The sequence below is a fragment of the Eubalaena glacialis genome, chromosome 1 (genome assembly GCF_028564815.1).
Source record: "Eubalaena glacialis isolate mEubGla1 chromosome 1, mEubGla1.1.hap2.+ XY, whole genome shotgun sequence".
Classification (NCBI taxonomy): Eukaryota; Metazoa; Chordata; class Mammalia; order Artiodactyla; family Balaenidae; genus Eubalaena; species Eubalaena glacialis.
In genome coordinates, this window is record NC_083716.1 from 162,029,664 (window position 1) to 162,045,713 (window position 16,050).

General features: G+C 34.2%; 1 protein-coding gene across 8 annotated transcripts in view; it reads right to left on the reverse strand.

Annotated features, from left to right (window-relative positions):
• Positions 1 to 238: 238 nt before the first annotated feature.
• Positions 239 to 16,050, reverse strand: part of PRPF40A (pre-mRNA processing factor 40 homolog A) — a 53,784-nt gene continuing 37,972 nt past the window's right edge. For 4 of the 8 annotated variants that reach the window (XM_061183964.1, XM_061183950.1, XM_061183938.1 and 1 more), the window contains 16 exons: positions 15,351 to 15,459; positions 14,792 to 14,856; positions 14,265 to 14,429; positions 13,092 to 13,200; positions 12,078 to 12,228; positions 10,954 to 11,087; positions 6,406 to 6,520; positions 6,146 to 6,237; positions 5,897 to 6,013; positions 5,441 to 5,578; positions 5,134 to 5,229; positions 2,819 to 2,905; positions 2,636 to 2,732; positions 2,491 to 2,552; positions 1,716 to 1,847; positions 239 to 412 (listed from right to left, as the gene is read on the reverse strand). In XM_061183964.1, the coding sequence (XP_061039947.1) occupies positions 320 to 412; positions 1,716 to 1,847; positions 2,491 to 2,552; positions 2,636 to 2,732; positions 2,819 to 2,905; positions 5,134 to 5,229; positions 5,441 to 5,578; positions 5,897 to 6,013; positions 6,146 to 6,237; positions 6,406 to 6,520; positions 10,954 to 11,087; positions 12,078 to 12,228; positions 13,092 to 13,200; positions 14,265 to 14,429; positions 14,792 to 14,856; positions 15,351 to 15,459 (1,762 nt within the window). In that variant the 3' untranslated portion in view covers positions 239 to 319. Of the gene's footprint in view, positions 413 to 1,715; positions 1,848 to 2,490; positions 2,553 to 2,635; positions 2,733 to 2,818; positions 2,906 to 5,133; positions 5,230 to 5,440; positions 5,579 to 5,896; positions 6,014 to 6,145; positions 6,250 to 6,405; positions 6,521 to 10,953; positions 11,088 to 12,077; positions 12,229 to 13,091; positions 13,201 to 14,264; positions 14,430 to 14,791; positions 14,857 to 15,350; positions 15,460 to 16,050 lie in introns of all 8 variants that reach the window. The other 4 variants (XM_061183957.1, XM_061183946.1, XM_061183932.1 and 1 more) reach the window with 1 other exon arrangement.

The window sequence follows — 16,050 nt, forward strand, 5'->3', positions numbered from 1 at the left end:
CACCTCATGACTTAGACTTTAGAACAAAGTAGAGACACCTGCAGTTATCAGTAAATTGCCACCTTTAATCCATTCTGCAGTGCCCTATGAAAGGGTCACAGAAAGACAGTTACGACTGTATGAAAATATGATTCTTGATACAGAATCAAAAGTTATTTTCAATTTCCTTTGCTTTTTATAAAGTCCACAATAACAATACTTAAATGCACTTTTTTTTCTGTGATATAATTAAAACCCAGTGTTATTTCAATTGAACTTAAAATAGAATCCCTGGTCTGAATTAGACTTTAAATCATACTGTAAACATATTTGGTATAATTTATTGATCATCATCCAGTTGCTCCAAAAGGGTCCTTCTACGCTTTTCCAATTCCCCTTCACTCAGTTCACTGCCAGAAGTATCCCAATTACCCTGAAAAGACAACGAATACAATTATATTTGTTTCAGTACTCAAAAGGTTAAGTAGTAATGAACCTTTGAAAAAAGAATCCACATCTATGTGGATTCTCTTCCACAAAAACAAATGCATCATAGGGTATGAAAACTGATCTCTTTCCTAAAAGCCTACCAATGGGTTGTTACCTAAGTACTCCTTGGTTACATTAGGGGAGACACTTAACTTAGAATGAGACTTTTATATGGTGTTTACTTTCAGTTTACATTAATATGTAGATCGGGGGAATAGTACGTACCAGTTTTTCTTCCTCTTATACAACTGAATATGAAACATCTTGTTTCCATTTAATGGAAGCTGGGCGTTCATTTCCTAAGTATTATATTCCTTGCTATTTTTTCCGATTCTAGGTTGTCCTATAAGTGTTTTATATTACAGAAAAGTATTATGCTTTAAGCATACTATTGTGCCCAAATAAACAAACATTCCAGATTTATGAGGACAATAGTTTGGCTGGGAAAAATTTAAAACAAACAAACAAAAAAACCAAAACAACTGTGAGAAGCAAATTTTCAAAAGTAGATTTTTCACCTATCTTCCTTCCCCATTCAGGGATTTCATTTAACCTATTGTGAAGAAGAAACACCAGTGCAGCTTTAGAAACAAAACAAGAACAAAAAAAACCCTCCACCCTATTCCCACTGAATGAGAATATCCAGAGGGAGACCAGGGCTCATCTACACAATTTAAACTCTCAACTGGTAACTCAGAGGCATTATACTTGCTAAGCCCACAGCATTTGTGGAACGAACGGCAAGGTGAAGAAGGCTTGTGTTATTGTGCTCTGGCATACATACACAAACACACATACAGGGGAAACTGAAGACTAATTATGTAATTTGATAATAAAACATTAGATTTGGCTTATAGTCTCCTATCTACTTGCCCTCATCTCTTCCCTCCCAATGATTAAAAGCTGCTGGAAAGCTACCTTTTGAAACTGGATTTAGTAACAATGACAACTGTGGACATGGTGGAGGGAAAACCTGATTTGAATCTCTTAAAGTTTATATTCTTAAATTAGGTAGAAAATGTCCATTGGTATTTCTTTGTGAGAATGTACAAAGCAGAAGAATATATCCTTTCTTAGTGGGTTAAACAACTGTTACAGAATGCCATGTTATTTTTTTAAGGAATATAAAATTTAGGATGCTTAAATTGGGTCATTCATGATCACATACGTTAGAAAACTGTGTGTGAAAAGTAGCTGACATTTTTGTACTTTGAAAATGCAGAGATGAAAGAATTCTAAATACTTACAGAATCCTTTCCAGTCTTTTTCTTAGGTGATTTGTGTTTTGACTCTGATCTTTGTCTAGTTCTGTCTTTTTCGCTTTCCCGGTCTTTTTCTTTTTTATCCTTCTCCCGTTCAGCATCTGACTCTGGAGAGTCCTGTGTAAATAAAAAGCAACGTCAGCATTTTGATAAAGAAACCATTCCATTAGAAAAAAGTCCCTATATAGGTAATATTTAAGAACACCCACATATAACAGAGTATGTATGTGTTCCTAGAGTGGTGGAATGTGAATCGATAACCTCAAGGACTCTAAAACATTCCCAAGATTCATGAGATGAAGTTGGTCTTTCCTATGGGAAAGGTGACATTCTGATAGGGTAAAATACCACTAAAAGAGCGTCACTAAATTCAGTGTGCCTTCATCACGAAGATTAGGTGTATCTTGATGTGTACCTAAGATTAAGAGCTGAGGGTAGAGGAAAAAGTTTAAACATTTAAACTTGTGGTTCTCAACAACAGCTCAATATATATATATATATGAACACACACTCTTGGGTCTTTCTCTAAGATTACTATAAAAAACCAGAGTGGGAGTCTTAACACGGTGTTATTTTTTTTTCAAAGTTCACCAAAGGATTTTAATGAAAGATTAAGGTGAGCAACAACTATGAAATTCTTGAGTTTAGGTACACACCTAAACTCTGTTGACTGCATCGGACTAGACAGAAATTTCTACTGCCACTGAGAAAGTGAAGGGCAAAAGCCTAGGTACGGTGTAAAAATTAAGAGTTTGCTTACAGATTTATGTCTTCTCTTCTTGCTTTTCTTCTTATGTTTTTTTGATTTCTTATAACTTCTCTCTAAGCAGCACAAAAAGAAAAGTGTCAGAATTTGAGGACGTCCAAGTGTCAATGATTTTAATCAAGTTAAAAGATATGTTTACCAGATTCAGCACTAGAAGAATGTTCTGAAGCAGAACGAGACTCTGATCGCTGTCTTTTTTTCTTTGAATGGCTGTCATCATCATCTGAATCTGACCCCTACACAATGCAAATAATTTCATTCATAAAGCTGCTAACAAATATTTCAATACACTTATGGTGCCATTTTTAATAAACTTCCTTACTGATCGAGAGCGGGAGCGTTTCCTGTGATGTTTTTTAGATTTCTTAGAGTGTTTCTTATTCTTTGAATGATGATGTTGACATTCATGCTACAGGGGCAAAAGAAAAAAATTTCAGAAGTTCACACTTTAGACAGTAGATCATGGAGAATTTTTAAAAGCTTTACAAATAGGTTCTTAGAGTAAAACTGCATTCATTTTGCGTATTTAGGATGTACTCCCCCCTTGAAATGGTGCAAAGAGTTACTATCACTTAACAAGGAACAGAAGAGAACATTTTAACTATCCTGTACCCACTCATTTGGACATCTAAACACAACGTTTAAAAGTATTAATAAAATACTTTTTTTTAGCAATGAGAATGGTGTGGGTACAGTAGGGACAATTGATACCCTCCATAAAGGTATAATCTGCAGAATAGTTACACTACTTTCAAAAACAACAAAATATAATTATATTCATACATGGCTTTTCTGATGAACGTGGCTCAGCACTGAAATAAAGAACTACCTCAGAATCATCCATAAAGGAGGTTGGTCTCAGAAATTAAATGCAAAATCAGCTCTTTTCACCCAAGGAGCATTCCCTTCCTAGCCAAGCTTAAGATATCCAAAGGCAATCTAACTACACATGAAATCAGAAAAGGAAATGTTGTCTCTGTGGATTTTAATTCTTTCACTAAAATAATTATCAAGCTAGTAGGGAAGGGGAAATGATGCAGTAAAAACTCCTTGCCCCCAAACATATCTAAGCCTTTGAAAATAAATTCTGCTTCAGTTTACAAGTAAGTGGAAACAGAAAATCTGGTTCAGGGACTCTTTCTCTCTCTCTCGATTGACAGATTGATTTTTCCCTGACCAAGGATCAAACTGGCGCCCCCTGCAGTGGAAGCGCAGAGCCTTATCCACTGGACCTCCAGGGCAGTCCTCATTCTTTTTTTCTGTCACTGAATGTTAACTCTTCTTCCTTTTCTACTTCAAGGCCCACATTATTGGGGTCCAAATCCTATTCTGATATGTTCAGCTCTTCCCTATGCTGCCATCATTTGCTCCATTTATGACCTCACCACTAATACCCCCCCAGCACAGATCATGAAAGAATCTTGTTGGAGATTCCTGAATTGGGGGAAAATGTTAAGACACTACCTAGAGCAGAGCTTCTCAAAGTTAAATGTACATTCTAGTGCTCGAGAATCTTGTTAAAATGGTAATTCTGATACAGGATTTCTGCCGATGGGGCCTGAGGTTCTGTATTTCTAACAAGTTTCCAGGTAATACAGATGCTGCTGGTCTGAAACACACTTTGAGTAGAAAAGATCTATAGGCCAACGCACTAGATCTAGAGGCAGCTGGGAAACAATATATGGTACATGTGGGACATGTTAACAGAGCAAACTGTTGTCAACAATGATATTCAACAAGAACAATAAATCCAATGCAACAGTCAACAGTCAATTAAGTGACCTGCTATGCCCAGTGACCATGGGCAGCACTATAATATTAAGTATGTGCTAACGTCGGCTTGCTGTAAAGTATTGGTTTGTCTATTACTAATAGCACAGCATATTTGTTACAAGCATTGGCCCTGGAATCAAAAGCCTATGTTGGAATCCCTTCCATGCAAATTACTTTTTCTCTTTGCTTCAGTTTGCTCATCTGTAACTTCATAGGGTTGTTATGAGGATTAAGCTCATATATGTAATATCTGTAAAACAATTAGAACAGTGCCTGGCCCATATAGGCAGCAAATAATATTATTCAAAAATTATTGGTCAATTTAGCGTATTTACTATCTACAAGTGCCCATCTGAAATCTTCATCAAAATACCCTTAATTCAGCTAGTGGAATAACTTGCAATTTTATCATTACTTATTATTTTAACAAAAACTTACTACCTTATTCCATTATTTTTCAGAACATCTCTGAGCTTCCAACACATCTAATGTAGTATAATATTTGAAATGTGCTTAAAAGCTGTTTTCTATCTGTTTCTAATTTCTTTTTAGGTTTACTAAGTCACCCCATTTGACTGCTAAATTGATGAATTTCTGTACCACTGTATAAGTATGAAACAAATATGAAAAGTGTCCACTAAACAGATCTTTAAATTCCCATGCAAGCTTAGTTTGTTTCACTTAAAAGCAGTTTCTATAGAATAAACCATTCCCTAATCATCCCAGGTAGTAAGTACATTTGTATAAAATTACTTAAAAGTGTAATTTAAGAAACATACTTTGATCATTCTAAATTCTTCAATTTTTAAAAAATTTTTATATATTTTGTAATATTTCAGCCACTTATGATAAAACTAAAATTACCTCAAGCACATGCATAAAATCTTTAAATATTCGTTTTCTTTCAGACTCTAGAGTTATATCCTCAAATGCTGGCTCTTTTACAAATCTCTCCCGGATCTGAAAAATTCAGATATGGAATAAATATATGAATACTGAGACGAGTATACCAATATGACTAAAAGGAATCATAGCAGCAAGCGAAAACTGTGACAGCCCAGCCCCCTCAAAGTGTTTATTTCCTTTCCTCTAGTTATCTCTGTGACTATGAGAAAGAAATTAAAAATTTTTATCTTCAGTTGTAAAGGAAAAAATTTACAAGTATACATACATCTTCCCAGACAGCATCCAATTCTATTGGAGGAGTAGCTTGTTTCAACATACTCTTAAATGCAGATTCTTTTCGTTTCATCTTCCGAGCCTCCTCTTTTTCTCTTTCACGTTCACGGGCTTCTGCCTTTTCTAGTAACTTTTAGAAAACATATTTAATAAGTTATAATAGTACAATCTGTGTTAACTGAAATAATTCATTACAATTAATTTAAATATTCTCCTATCATCTATAAGTTAGAGAGCCAATTATTTTTAGGAAAGGAAGCTTACCATCAGCCATCATCTAAGTACATTATATTCTGTTACCTTACCCTGGAAAAGTGTCCACTGCTCTGTAAAATACTATTCCTATTCCCTTATTTCAGTAGCTTACATACAACTTAAGTATTTTTGGCCAAATATATTAAAAACTATACTATTAATCTAGTTGTTCATAACAGTAAAGATAACTTACACTATTGAAAGCCAACTTAATATTTCCTGCATCTAATGTGGTTGATCTTTTAGTCGAACTGATTATTGCCACAAAGTCTTCAAAAGTAGTATTTACTTCAACTACAAATCCTTTATCCTAAAAAACAGAAATCTTGTTAATATTAATAACACTAATCAAAGGAACACAGTATCACTTTAAAATATATGGCACGGATTAACAGTTAACAGCAAGTATCCTAGTTAATAATAGCAAGTATATACTATTTACCTTTAGAATGTCTTTTATTATCTTCTTCTCATCATGATAACGTGCTTTAAGATCCTCAACATAAAACTTGAAAAGGTCAAGTGCAGTTGATCCTAATGAAAAAACTAAAGAAGTCAAAAGCTAGCTCTAATCAAAGAGCTGCAATTACTTTTTTGTTTATAAAACAAAAGAAAGCACCCCCCATGCCCCAACACAACCACCTTTCCCTCTGGCCCATTCCAACTATCATAACTACAAATTAGGAAAGAGAAGAATCTCACCCGGCTGACCAAGCATATTAGTGAATCTAATGTCGGAACTAATTGTTGGATACAATTCCATCCAAGATGACATAGAATGCAGTTGTCCATGTTCATGCAGTTCATCTAAAAATATCTGGGGGAAGGGGACAACAACGAACCCATTATATATTGAAAAGCCATCTTTAAGGACTTTACAAATACTGGTATAACATGAATGAAAATACATGTTAAAAACAGCTATATTTAAAACTCCTCTACCAATGTTATCACAAATATGTTTAGGTGCAAAGCATATTTGCTCTCTGATGAAAGTAAAATCAGCTTTTAGGCAAAAAACTATTTTGGCCTTCAGAGAAAAGGACTGTTGAAAAGCTACATTACCTTTCCAGGCTTCATTTTACTGTCCCTTAAGATAGATCATCATTTCCAGTTTGCAAATAACATATACAAATAAAGTCAAAACACTGGATGTTATCTCAAATGATGAGGCTAAAGAATGTGCATGCACATTTACTGCAAAATACACTTGTTTTTAAACATAACGCCTAATGTGTTCTGAAGGATTTTTTAATTTAATTTTCTTTTCTAAGAGGAAGATATATAATTTTACTAAAGCAACATACATATAGTGTGGGGAACTAGGACTCAACCCCCAGGTCTGATTTTAAAACCTATTTCCTTTCTTCCATATTATTGTTATAACTTAAATTTTTATATGCTCACTTTATCCTTTTTTTACTATTTGCCAACTTTCAGGGCAACATAGTGGGACTTTAGTACTCAGCAATTTCCACATTTCCTGCTTCCTGAAATCCTTAGGGAGTTTTAATTCTATAAATGTCCCTAAATTAGGGGCCACATCTGCTCCTAAAATTCTTATACCTGCACTGTTCAACGCCAGCAGTATATAACACACAATGATTTTGAAGGTTTATCACCAAAATAAATAAATTAAAAAAAATATATTGGTTGCATGTTAAAAGACAATATTTTAGATATATTGGGTGAAATAAAAGGTTACTAAAATTAATTAAATTAGTAAGAAATTAAAATCATGTATGTGGCATACAAATTTTTATTGGGTAGCACTGTCCTGAATGACACCAGACATGTAAAATATACTTCTCTCCAAATGGGAATAAGCATGTCAATTCAGTCTCTATTTCCAAAATTTTTTCCTCAAACTTAATTTCTATCCTTTCGTCCTTACCCTTCAACATAAATGGGAGCTCAACCCACCCCTGCTGTGTGATAACCAAGGTTCTTCACCTACTCCCTCTTTTGAGTCCCTAAAACAGCTTAGAAACCATCTTCAATGATGCTCTCTAGGATCTTAAAATCTACTTCATCATACCTGCTTTGCTAGTATTTGTTTCACTTCTAGGTTGCTGATAAAAGTCATAGAATTTCGACACTGAATCCATTTCAGTAGTTAATCTCCTAACTTGAATGAAAATTAGAAATCATCTGAGTTTTTTTTTAAGAAAATATGAATTAAAATAAAGATATTTGTAATTTATTTCTTAAAAATCACCAGGTAAGTTTTATGTGAATTCAGGTTTGAAAACCATTATGCTACAACTGTATGGCTCTTTCTCTCTTTTATTTACTAACCCCACCTTGGGAAGGGGAGGAGAAGATGGAAACCAAGTTGCTTCAAAGATGGCTGAGGCTGGTTATTTCTCCTTCCCTTAGAGGAGAAGGCTCCCAACATTGGCACTAATGACATCTTGGAGCTCGTAAACTTTTTTGTTTTGTTTTGTTTCGGGGGGGGTGGTGGTGGTCCTGTACATTGGACGATGTTCAGCAATACCTCTGGTCTCTACCCAACTAGATGCTAGTAGCAACTTCTCCCCAAATCATGACCATCAACAAAAGCACTAGTTGAACACCACTCACTGCCTCAGGCCAACTCAATAATATGTCTTTTCCCTCATCTCCTTCCTTCTTTTTGTCTCCTTATATAAGGTTCATAATGTAACTACTCACATATGCTTGAATAAACCTTCAAAGATTTTATTTAATAACAGAATACCCCTATCCTTCAATTCTTTCTTCTCTCCCTCTTGACTGGTTCTCTCTTATCAAAGAAAAGCCACACTCTTAACCCTGAGAGTACTCTTGAACTGTCTTATCAAAACATCAGAGAAAGGTCTGATTTTGCCTCTATTTACCTTTAAACTATTTGGCAACTCTTTAACTTCCCCTAGATGTCGACAGTCACTGACCTTAAATGTTACATCTAACTGTAATTCTTTCAGTCTTATTTCATAAAGAATCTCAACATTTGCCACTTTTGGTAAATTACCTTAGGTGGTATCTCAACGAATCATGTGAAGAAATGGTAAAAACAAAACCACAGATTGTAGTCCCCCTCCCCGCCCCAAATTTGATTCATTAGGTCTCAGTGGGGTTCTGAGAGTTTGCCTTTCTAATAAGTTTCCAAGAGACAGTGATATGCTGGCCCATACTTAGAGAACTGCCCGAGGCCATTAGCTTTCTCTGCATGATTAGGGTATGTTATCCCCACGACCACATTTCAGCTTAGAAGAAGTTGAAATGGTAGTTCTTTCAAAAACCAATGATGTGGGACATCCCTGGTGGTCCAGTGGTTAAGAATCCGCCTGCCAATGCAGGGGACACGGGTTCAAGCCCTGGTCCGGGAAGATCCCACATGCCATGGAGCAACTAAGCCCGTGCGCCACAACTACTGAGCCCACGTGCAACAACTACTGAAGCGCACGCGCCTAGAGCCCGTACTCCGCAACAAGAGAAGCCACCGCAGTGAGAAGCCCATGCACCGCAACGAAGAGTAGCCCCCGCTTGCCCCAACTAGAGAAAGCCTGCGCACAGCAACGAAGACCCAATGCAGCCAAAAATTTAAAAAAAAAAAAAAAAATTAATTAATTAATTAATTAATTAAAAAATGATGCTGGAGTTCTACTCGTCTCCTTCACATTCAGTTGCTGAAAATTTAGTCACGTTACCACAAGTAGCTACAAACGAGGCTAGAAAACTTAGATTTTAACTAAGGAGCCATGTGCCTAGGAAGGGGAGAACAGATTTTCAGGAGGTTGATTAATACTCTTCTGCAACCACTGAGCTTTAATGTCTCTTATGAAGCTTTTGCAATGGTTTAAAATAAGGAGAACTGTAAGGTAAAATACAACAAAAATAAGGAAATCTGGGTCACAGAAAATAAAAGAGAAAGTACAATGTCAATACTGAAACTGGAGAACGTGGATCAGAAATCCTAATACCAACGCCACAAGCATCTTTTGCTAAGCCTAAAATATGGCTTTTATGTGTCTGGCATCGTTTCTGATTACTATTGATATAACTGGTGTTAGCATGTTTTGCTTCAGATATTCAGCTCAGTAATTTTCCTCTGCTACTATACTTCCTTTAAAAGGTATATTCACAACTTAAAAGAGACCTACTGAATCAAATTCTGGGGGTGAGGCTCAACAGTCCCTGGTTTTAACAATACTCCGAATGATCCTTTGGGAAACCACTAACAGGAAACCATAGAGAGTAGTAAATGTTACGTTTTTATGGAATGAAGACTGCAATAATGCTATTGGCTGTGTCATTTAAGATGATTAGTGATCTTTGGCACCATGGGGAATTTTCTAAAAGCCCTCTAAGTGATTCTGATGCATGCGAAGTTTTGAGAACCACTGCCTTAGGAGATGACAATGTGCTCTACCCTAAACCAAAACAACTGTTCTTTCAAGAAATAACACCTCTTATTTAAGTCACTGTAACTTAGCACTTACCCTAATACAGCGTTTAATGAAAGAGACCCAGTAATTAAAACACAGCATAGATTCAAAGTCTGGCTCCACTACTCAGTAGCTGAATTTGGGCAAGTCACTTCATCTCTCTAAGCCCATTTCCTTACCTATATAAAATGACATAACAAAAATAGTACCTACTATCATAAAATAAGGCTATCATAAAAATTAAGAGGTTATAAATTTTAAAAGCATAGCAATAAGCAATCAATGCTAACTGCTATTATTATAATTATTATTGAAATGGAAATTTGGTGAAATATAAAATGCAAAAATTCATTGCTCTGTGACAGCCTCCATTACTGACAGACTAAAAGTGATACTTGGAGGTCAAAATAAGCCACTGGCCTATATACAGAACATGTAATTTTAGCTCCTCTGTATAGTGTTTAACAATTATGGCCCATCCTCAAAACCATTCTCTAGAACCTAAAAATCAATTAGTACTAATAACTCATCACACATATTTTATTTTCAGTCTCCCCTCATGATATCTATTCCTCTTTCCCAAGTGAAACCTTATCTATCAGTGCTCACTTTAAATACCAAATCTGCTACAGCCTTCTATGTTCCCCTAGCCTGAAATAGCTACTCTCCTTAAGTGGATTCATAACTAACTATAGAACTTAAGAGTTAAATTTGTATGGATCCTCTGCAAGAGCCCAAGTTAATGATCTGAGATCAAGATTCTCAAAATTGTTTACATCACTGTTACAGGTCATTAACCGTATTATACAATTAAGCTAGAAAACAGAGCTTTTAAAATTACCTGAAAAGATTCTCTGTTTTTACGCTGTCGTCTCCTTTCCCGAAGCAAACTCTTCTGTTTTTCTTCTTCTTCTTCCTTTTCTAAAGCCCGAATGTGTTCTTCAAAGCAAATTAACGCATCTTCTTTATCCATGTCTAGAATTTTTTTCAGTTGAAAAAAATTAAAACGTCAAATATCAGTAAAGAAAGCAGTTTACTTATTTGCATTAACTCCCTACAAAGTTCAAATTCGTTTTACCAAAATATTTATATTTAAACTCAAATATGACTTCTAATTATCTAAATAGGAAGTGTTCAAGGAAAATTTATTTTCTTTCATTTATAATTTTTTTTTTTTTTTGGGGGCCACGCTGTGCGGCTTGTGGGATCTCAGTTCCCCGATCCAGGGATCAAACCTGTTGCGCCCCCTGCAGTGGAAGCGCGGAGTCCTAACCACTGGACCGCCAGGGAATTCCCATGTGAAAAATTTCAAAAAGACCTCATTAAAACATAGCCCCCGAATCCGAGGATGCAACAGAGACAACACATACGACACAAGTAATAAAATGAAAATAAAACTGTTGTGATAAATTTGTCAGCAATATCAGAATTACCCAAGGAGTTTTTCAAAATACAGAATTCTAGGCCCTCCCTCAAACTTACTGAAGTATGGTATTCAGAAGGATAATCAAGAAAGCTGTAATTTAAAAAGCAACTAGGTAGATCAGAAAAAGACAGAACTTCGGGAAGCTTACTGTAAAATAATGCTAATCCATTTTTTGCCTTTTGCAAGCAAATCTCTAAAGTCATTACCTCGAGAGGACAACATGAGTAAAATGTGGTTATTAATTTGGTTCCCACTAAGTCACATATAAATGGCAAAGGACAATTTCAGGCTTGACCTAATAAACATATTTCAAGAATACCTGATAAAGCTAACTTCAGATTTTGGGGAAAATATTTTGTCCTGAATCACAAAACTCAATTAGAAAGAAATAGCCTATTTGGAAACAAACAAAACAGCTTTTCAAGGATGGACAAACAATTATGTAAAATTCAGTTAGTGATCGCATAAAAAAAGTGACCATTCTTCCCTGCTGGACAACTTTTAAAAAACTGTTCATTCCACTTAGTCATCATTCTTACTCTGTAATTCTTCATCTTCTGCAAAAGTTGGATTATCCATCAGATACTGCTGGGCTTCAGACCAAGTAGTAGAGTATGTCACGTTAGCCATGTTGTCAAGTATGTTTTTTAAGGCTTCCCAATTTCTCTTTCGCAACTGCTTTGCTTGCTCCTAAATCAAAAATATGAATATATGTTTTGAATTTCAAATAAAGTATGACATATAAACTGCAATTAGTGAAGGTTTCTTCACATTCTAACTGATGTCCAAATTTCAAATGTTACCCATTTACTTTAAATATCAACACTCTTTACCTTTCCAGTGCTCTTGCCTAACTGCTTGGCTCTTACCTTCAAATTTTTTTTTTTAACCTCTCTTCTAAAGCTGGAATCCCACCTCCCTCACCCCCTCGCAAAATCTCTCCTCCCACAACTATGCATTGTAGACACTGTCCAAACGAAAGTTACAAATCACACAACAGGTAAATGATAATGTGTTCAACCACTTTCAGCTATGTTCAAATTTTTGTCAATAATACTTACATTTCTCTAAGTCTCTTGGAAGACTGGATAGCATACAACTTAGTGAATAACAAAACAGACATGAGCAAAACTAAATGTATTTGTAGGATAGTATTTTAGTTTTTTAAAACACTATCTTACAAATACATTTTAATGGTAACAATTACACATTACTGCTGTTCTTGTAAAATAATCATAAATAAATGCCTTATAAGCAAAAACACTGAGTATTTTTTCAAACCAACAAGCTAAAAATAAGTATTTTTCAAAGTGGGCATAAGACAGCCAATTAATGACAATCTAAGTATCAGTTGCACAAATCTCTACCTACTATGGTCACATCAGTACTAATTATTATAGGAGCTGTTTTTAAATGTAACTTCTAATAAATAGATCTGTTGCACCATATAAACTAGATAAACCAACAAAAATGAACATGTTATAAAGTAACTCCTAAACAGGATGAAGAAACATCTTGTTTTATCAATAAACACCAGTAAGAGTGAATAATACCTTTTCTTTTTTTGAAAGAAAGAATAAAACATCTTCATAGATTTCAAGACGATCACGTTCTGATATTGCATTCCAGACTTCCATCTCTCCAAACATTTGCTCTGCTTTTCTATTTGTTAAAAAGATTAAATGTTACTCTATACTATACCATAAAATTTTTAAACCATTTTAATTTTATTCTAAATTTAATACCACCAAATGAACACTCTTTCCCACTCTTAAGTTCATGATTGTATTATAAGAGAAAACTTTTGGATAAATTTTGTTGATTTTGTTTCAAAAAAAGATGTGGTTTCACTGGTTCAAAAAAAAAAAAGAAAACTGGATAATTAAGAAAAAGAACAAAACAGCTTAGGCCTTGATTTCTCCTTTAGAGATAGAGGAGATAATTCCAATTGAGCGATGTTTTGTAATTAAGAATACCTCTATTTCTCAGGGTAGTGACAGAGACTACCAAACTGCCCATGGAACTAAATTACAGACTTCAATAAACTGTAAGAAATTTAGTTAACAGATAAAATCAGACTATTGAAAGAAATGGAAGAGTTCTTCACTAAGGCTTTTCTGGAAAAGTGAGGAAAGTAAGAAAACATATAGGGAAAATGAACGTAATAGCTTATTGCAAAGATGTTAATAATGAATTACTCACAATTTTAAATAACAAAGCACTCCAAAAATAAGAATGCTATATAAATGTAAATTTTCAAAAATGCTATACATAATGAAAATAGCCTATTTCTATTCCACAAATACAAAAAAATCTGAATTCTTTTTTTTTTTTAATTTTTTTTTAGCATCTGTATTGGAGTATAATTGCTTTACAATGGTGTATTAGTTTCTGCTGTATAACAAAGTGAATCAGCTATACATAAACATATATTCCCATATCTCTCCCCCCACCCTTGCATCTTGAATTCTTGTATTAAGGAGAAAGGAGTCAAGCTTTCACTTTGAAATAAAGTATTTCTCCCTTTTTTATTGTAGTCCCTAATTAATAACTCAGTAAGTCTATAAATTACACATTTAACTACTGATTTATCTTTTACCTTATGAAACTGTCACATTCACAATCATTTAGCTTTAATGAACATCTGGATTAGTTACTGCACTTGGTAAAAAGTCTGACACAGAAACAGTACAGTAAACATACACCATGATCAGTAAAAATCTTACTTGTATCTAGTTGTGGAAGTCATTTTTTCATGATTTTCAAGAAAACGCTGAAAGGATTCCTTAGCCTCTTTGTATTTGGATCTTGCTTCTTCTTTTTCTTCTTTCTCTGTCTGGACTTTATAAGCATTAAAGGCCTGCTTTTTTTCACTCAACTTTGCTAAAGCACTAAATAGAAAAATATCGTATAAGAGTAAATGAAGGTAAGATGATCAAATGTTAGTGCTTTGAAAAAACAATAAATTTCATTCACAAATTAAGAAAATGTCAGTAAGTTATTAAAGATAGCAAATAATTACAGAAAATAATTTCTACTTTAAAAATAATTCTAACATCTATAGCAGGGTGCCCAGACTATATGACAAGCCTTTTAACTTTTTTGGTTCTTATCAGACATAAAGCAACTCTATTATTGGTATCCAAAATAACAGAAGACCATGGAGTGAAAAGTTGTATTATTTTACATAATTTAAATTTTCTAGGCTTGGTTTGCTCAAGGTGGAAAGTAAATAAAAAAATCAAACTGTTACCTGTATCGTGGATCATTAATGATCATTTTCATAGCTTGTTCCCATGAAGCATTAGATGGTACCCGCTGAAAATCATTTAATGAAAAGTTAAAATTTCACACAAATATAGTAAGTCATACAACAGGGAACAAAGTATAATACTCACTGCAAACATCAACCACTTCCCTTTGCAGGAGTTTGAAAAAAGGTCTAAAAAATAATTTATTGAAGCAAGCAAATCTGTGTAATGTATCTATAGACTAAAAAGAAAAACTGAAATTTAAACAGACCATGAATACTTCTTCCTCAGACTACTGATTAGAAGACAGAACAATTTTTATGAATAAAAAACCTTATATTAAATACTGAGGTGGAATGTGCTGGGTAGTACCTTACACATTCTTTTTGGTTGAAAGTCAGTTTCTCAAAGTTAAAAAAAGAAAAAAGACAACTTTAGTTCATTTTCAGTCACAGCCGTTTATAAAATTAGTATTTTTAATAAAAGCATCAAGGTACAAACTGCACTGAAGGATAATTTCATTTATTAGATACTTATAATAAAAATCTCTATTATAAATACCTTTTCCTTCAATAATTCTTTAAATGCTTGCTTTGCTTCCTCCTTTGTATTCCAAGTATATGTTTTTTTTGCTGGTTGGCTTTCTTCCTCCTCCTTTTTGGGAGTAAAACTAGAGAGAAATTTATACATTGTATTTACAATTTAAATAAATACTTGCTTTATTTAGGAAAATAATGTGTTATTATTATTTGCTGTTGAGGTAAACAAATTAAACTTATTTGACAAGTTTAGAATAAAGTCTCCATGAGACACATTTAATGCAACATAAAGAAATAAAAGTACTATATAGTTTTTTCCTCTAACATTCGGTTATTAAGGCCTTGTACAAAGGCTAAAATAAACATTTACACTACAACACTAGTTTCACTAGCCCACAAGTTAATACTTTCAAATGGCTTATAAAACTTACTCAGCGTCCTCATTTTAGTGTCTTAATAATAGGATTTGGACAAGTGTGCATAAAATATAATAAAGATGTAGAGATCAATCTAAATCGGGATTGGCAAACTACAACCCATGGGTCAAATCCAGCCTGCTGCCAATTTCTGTAAATACAGCTTTACTGGAACATGGCCCTGCTCAAGAGTTTGCATACTGATTATGGCTGACTGCGTACTACCACAGCAGAATTGAGTCATTGTGACAGACTGTATCACCAACAGTCTGTATCACCAACAAAACCAGAAGTATTTACTCTTTG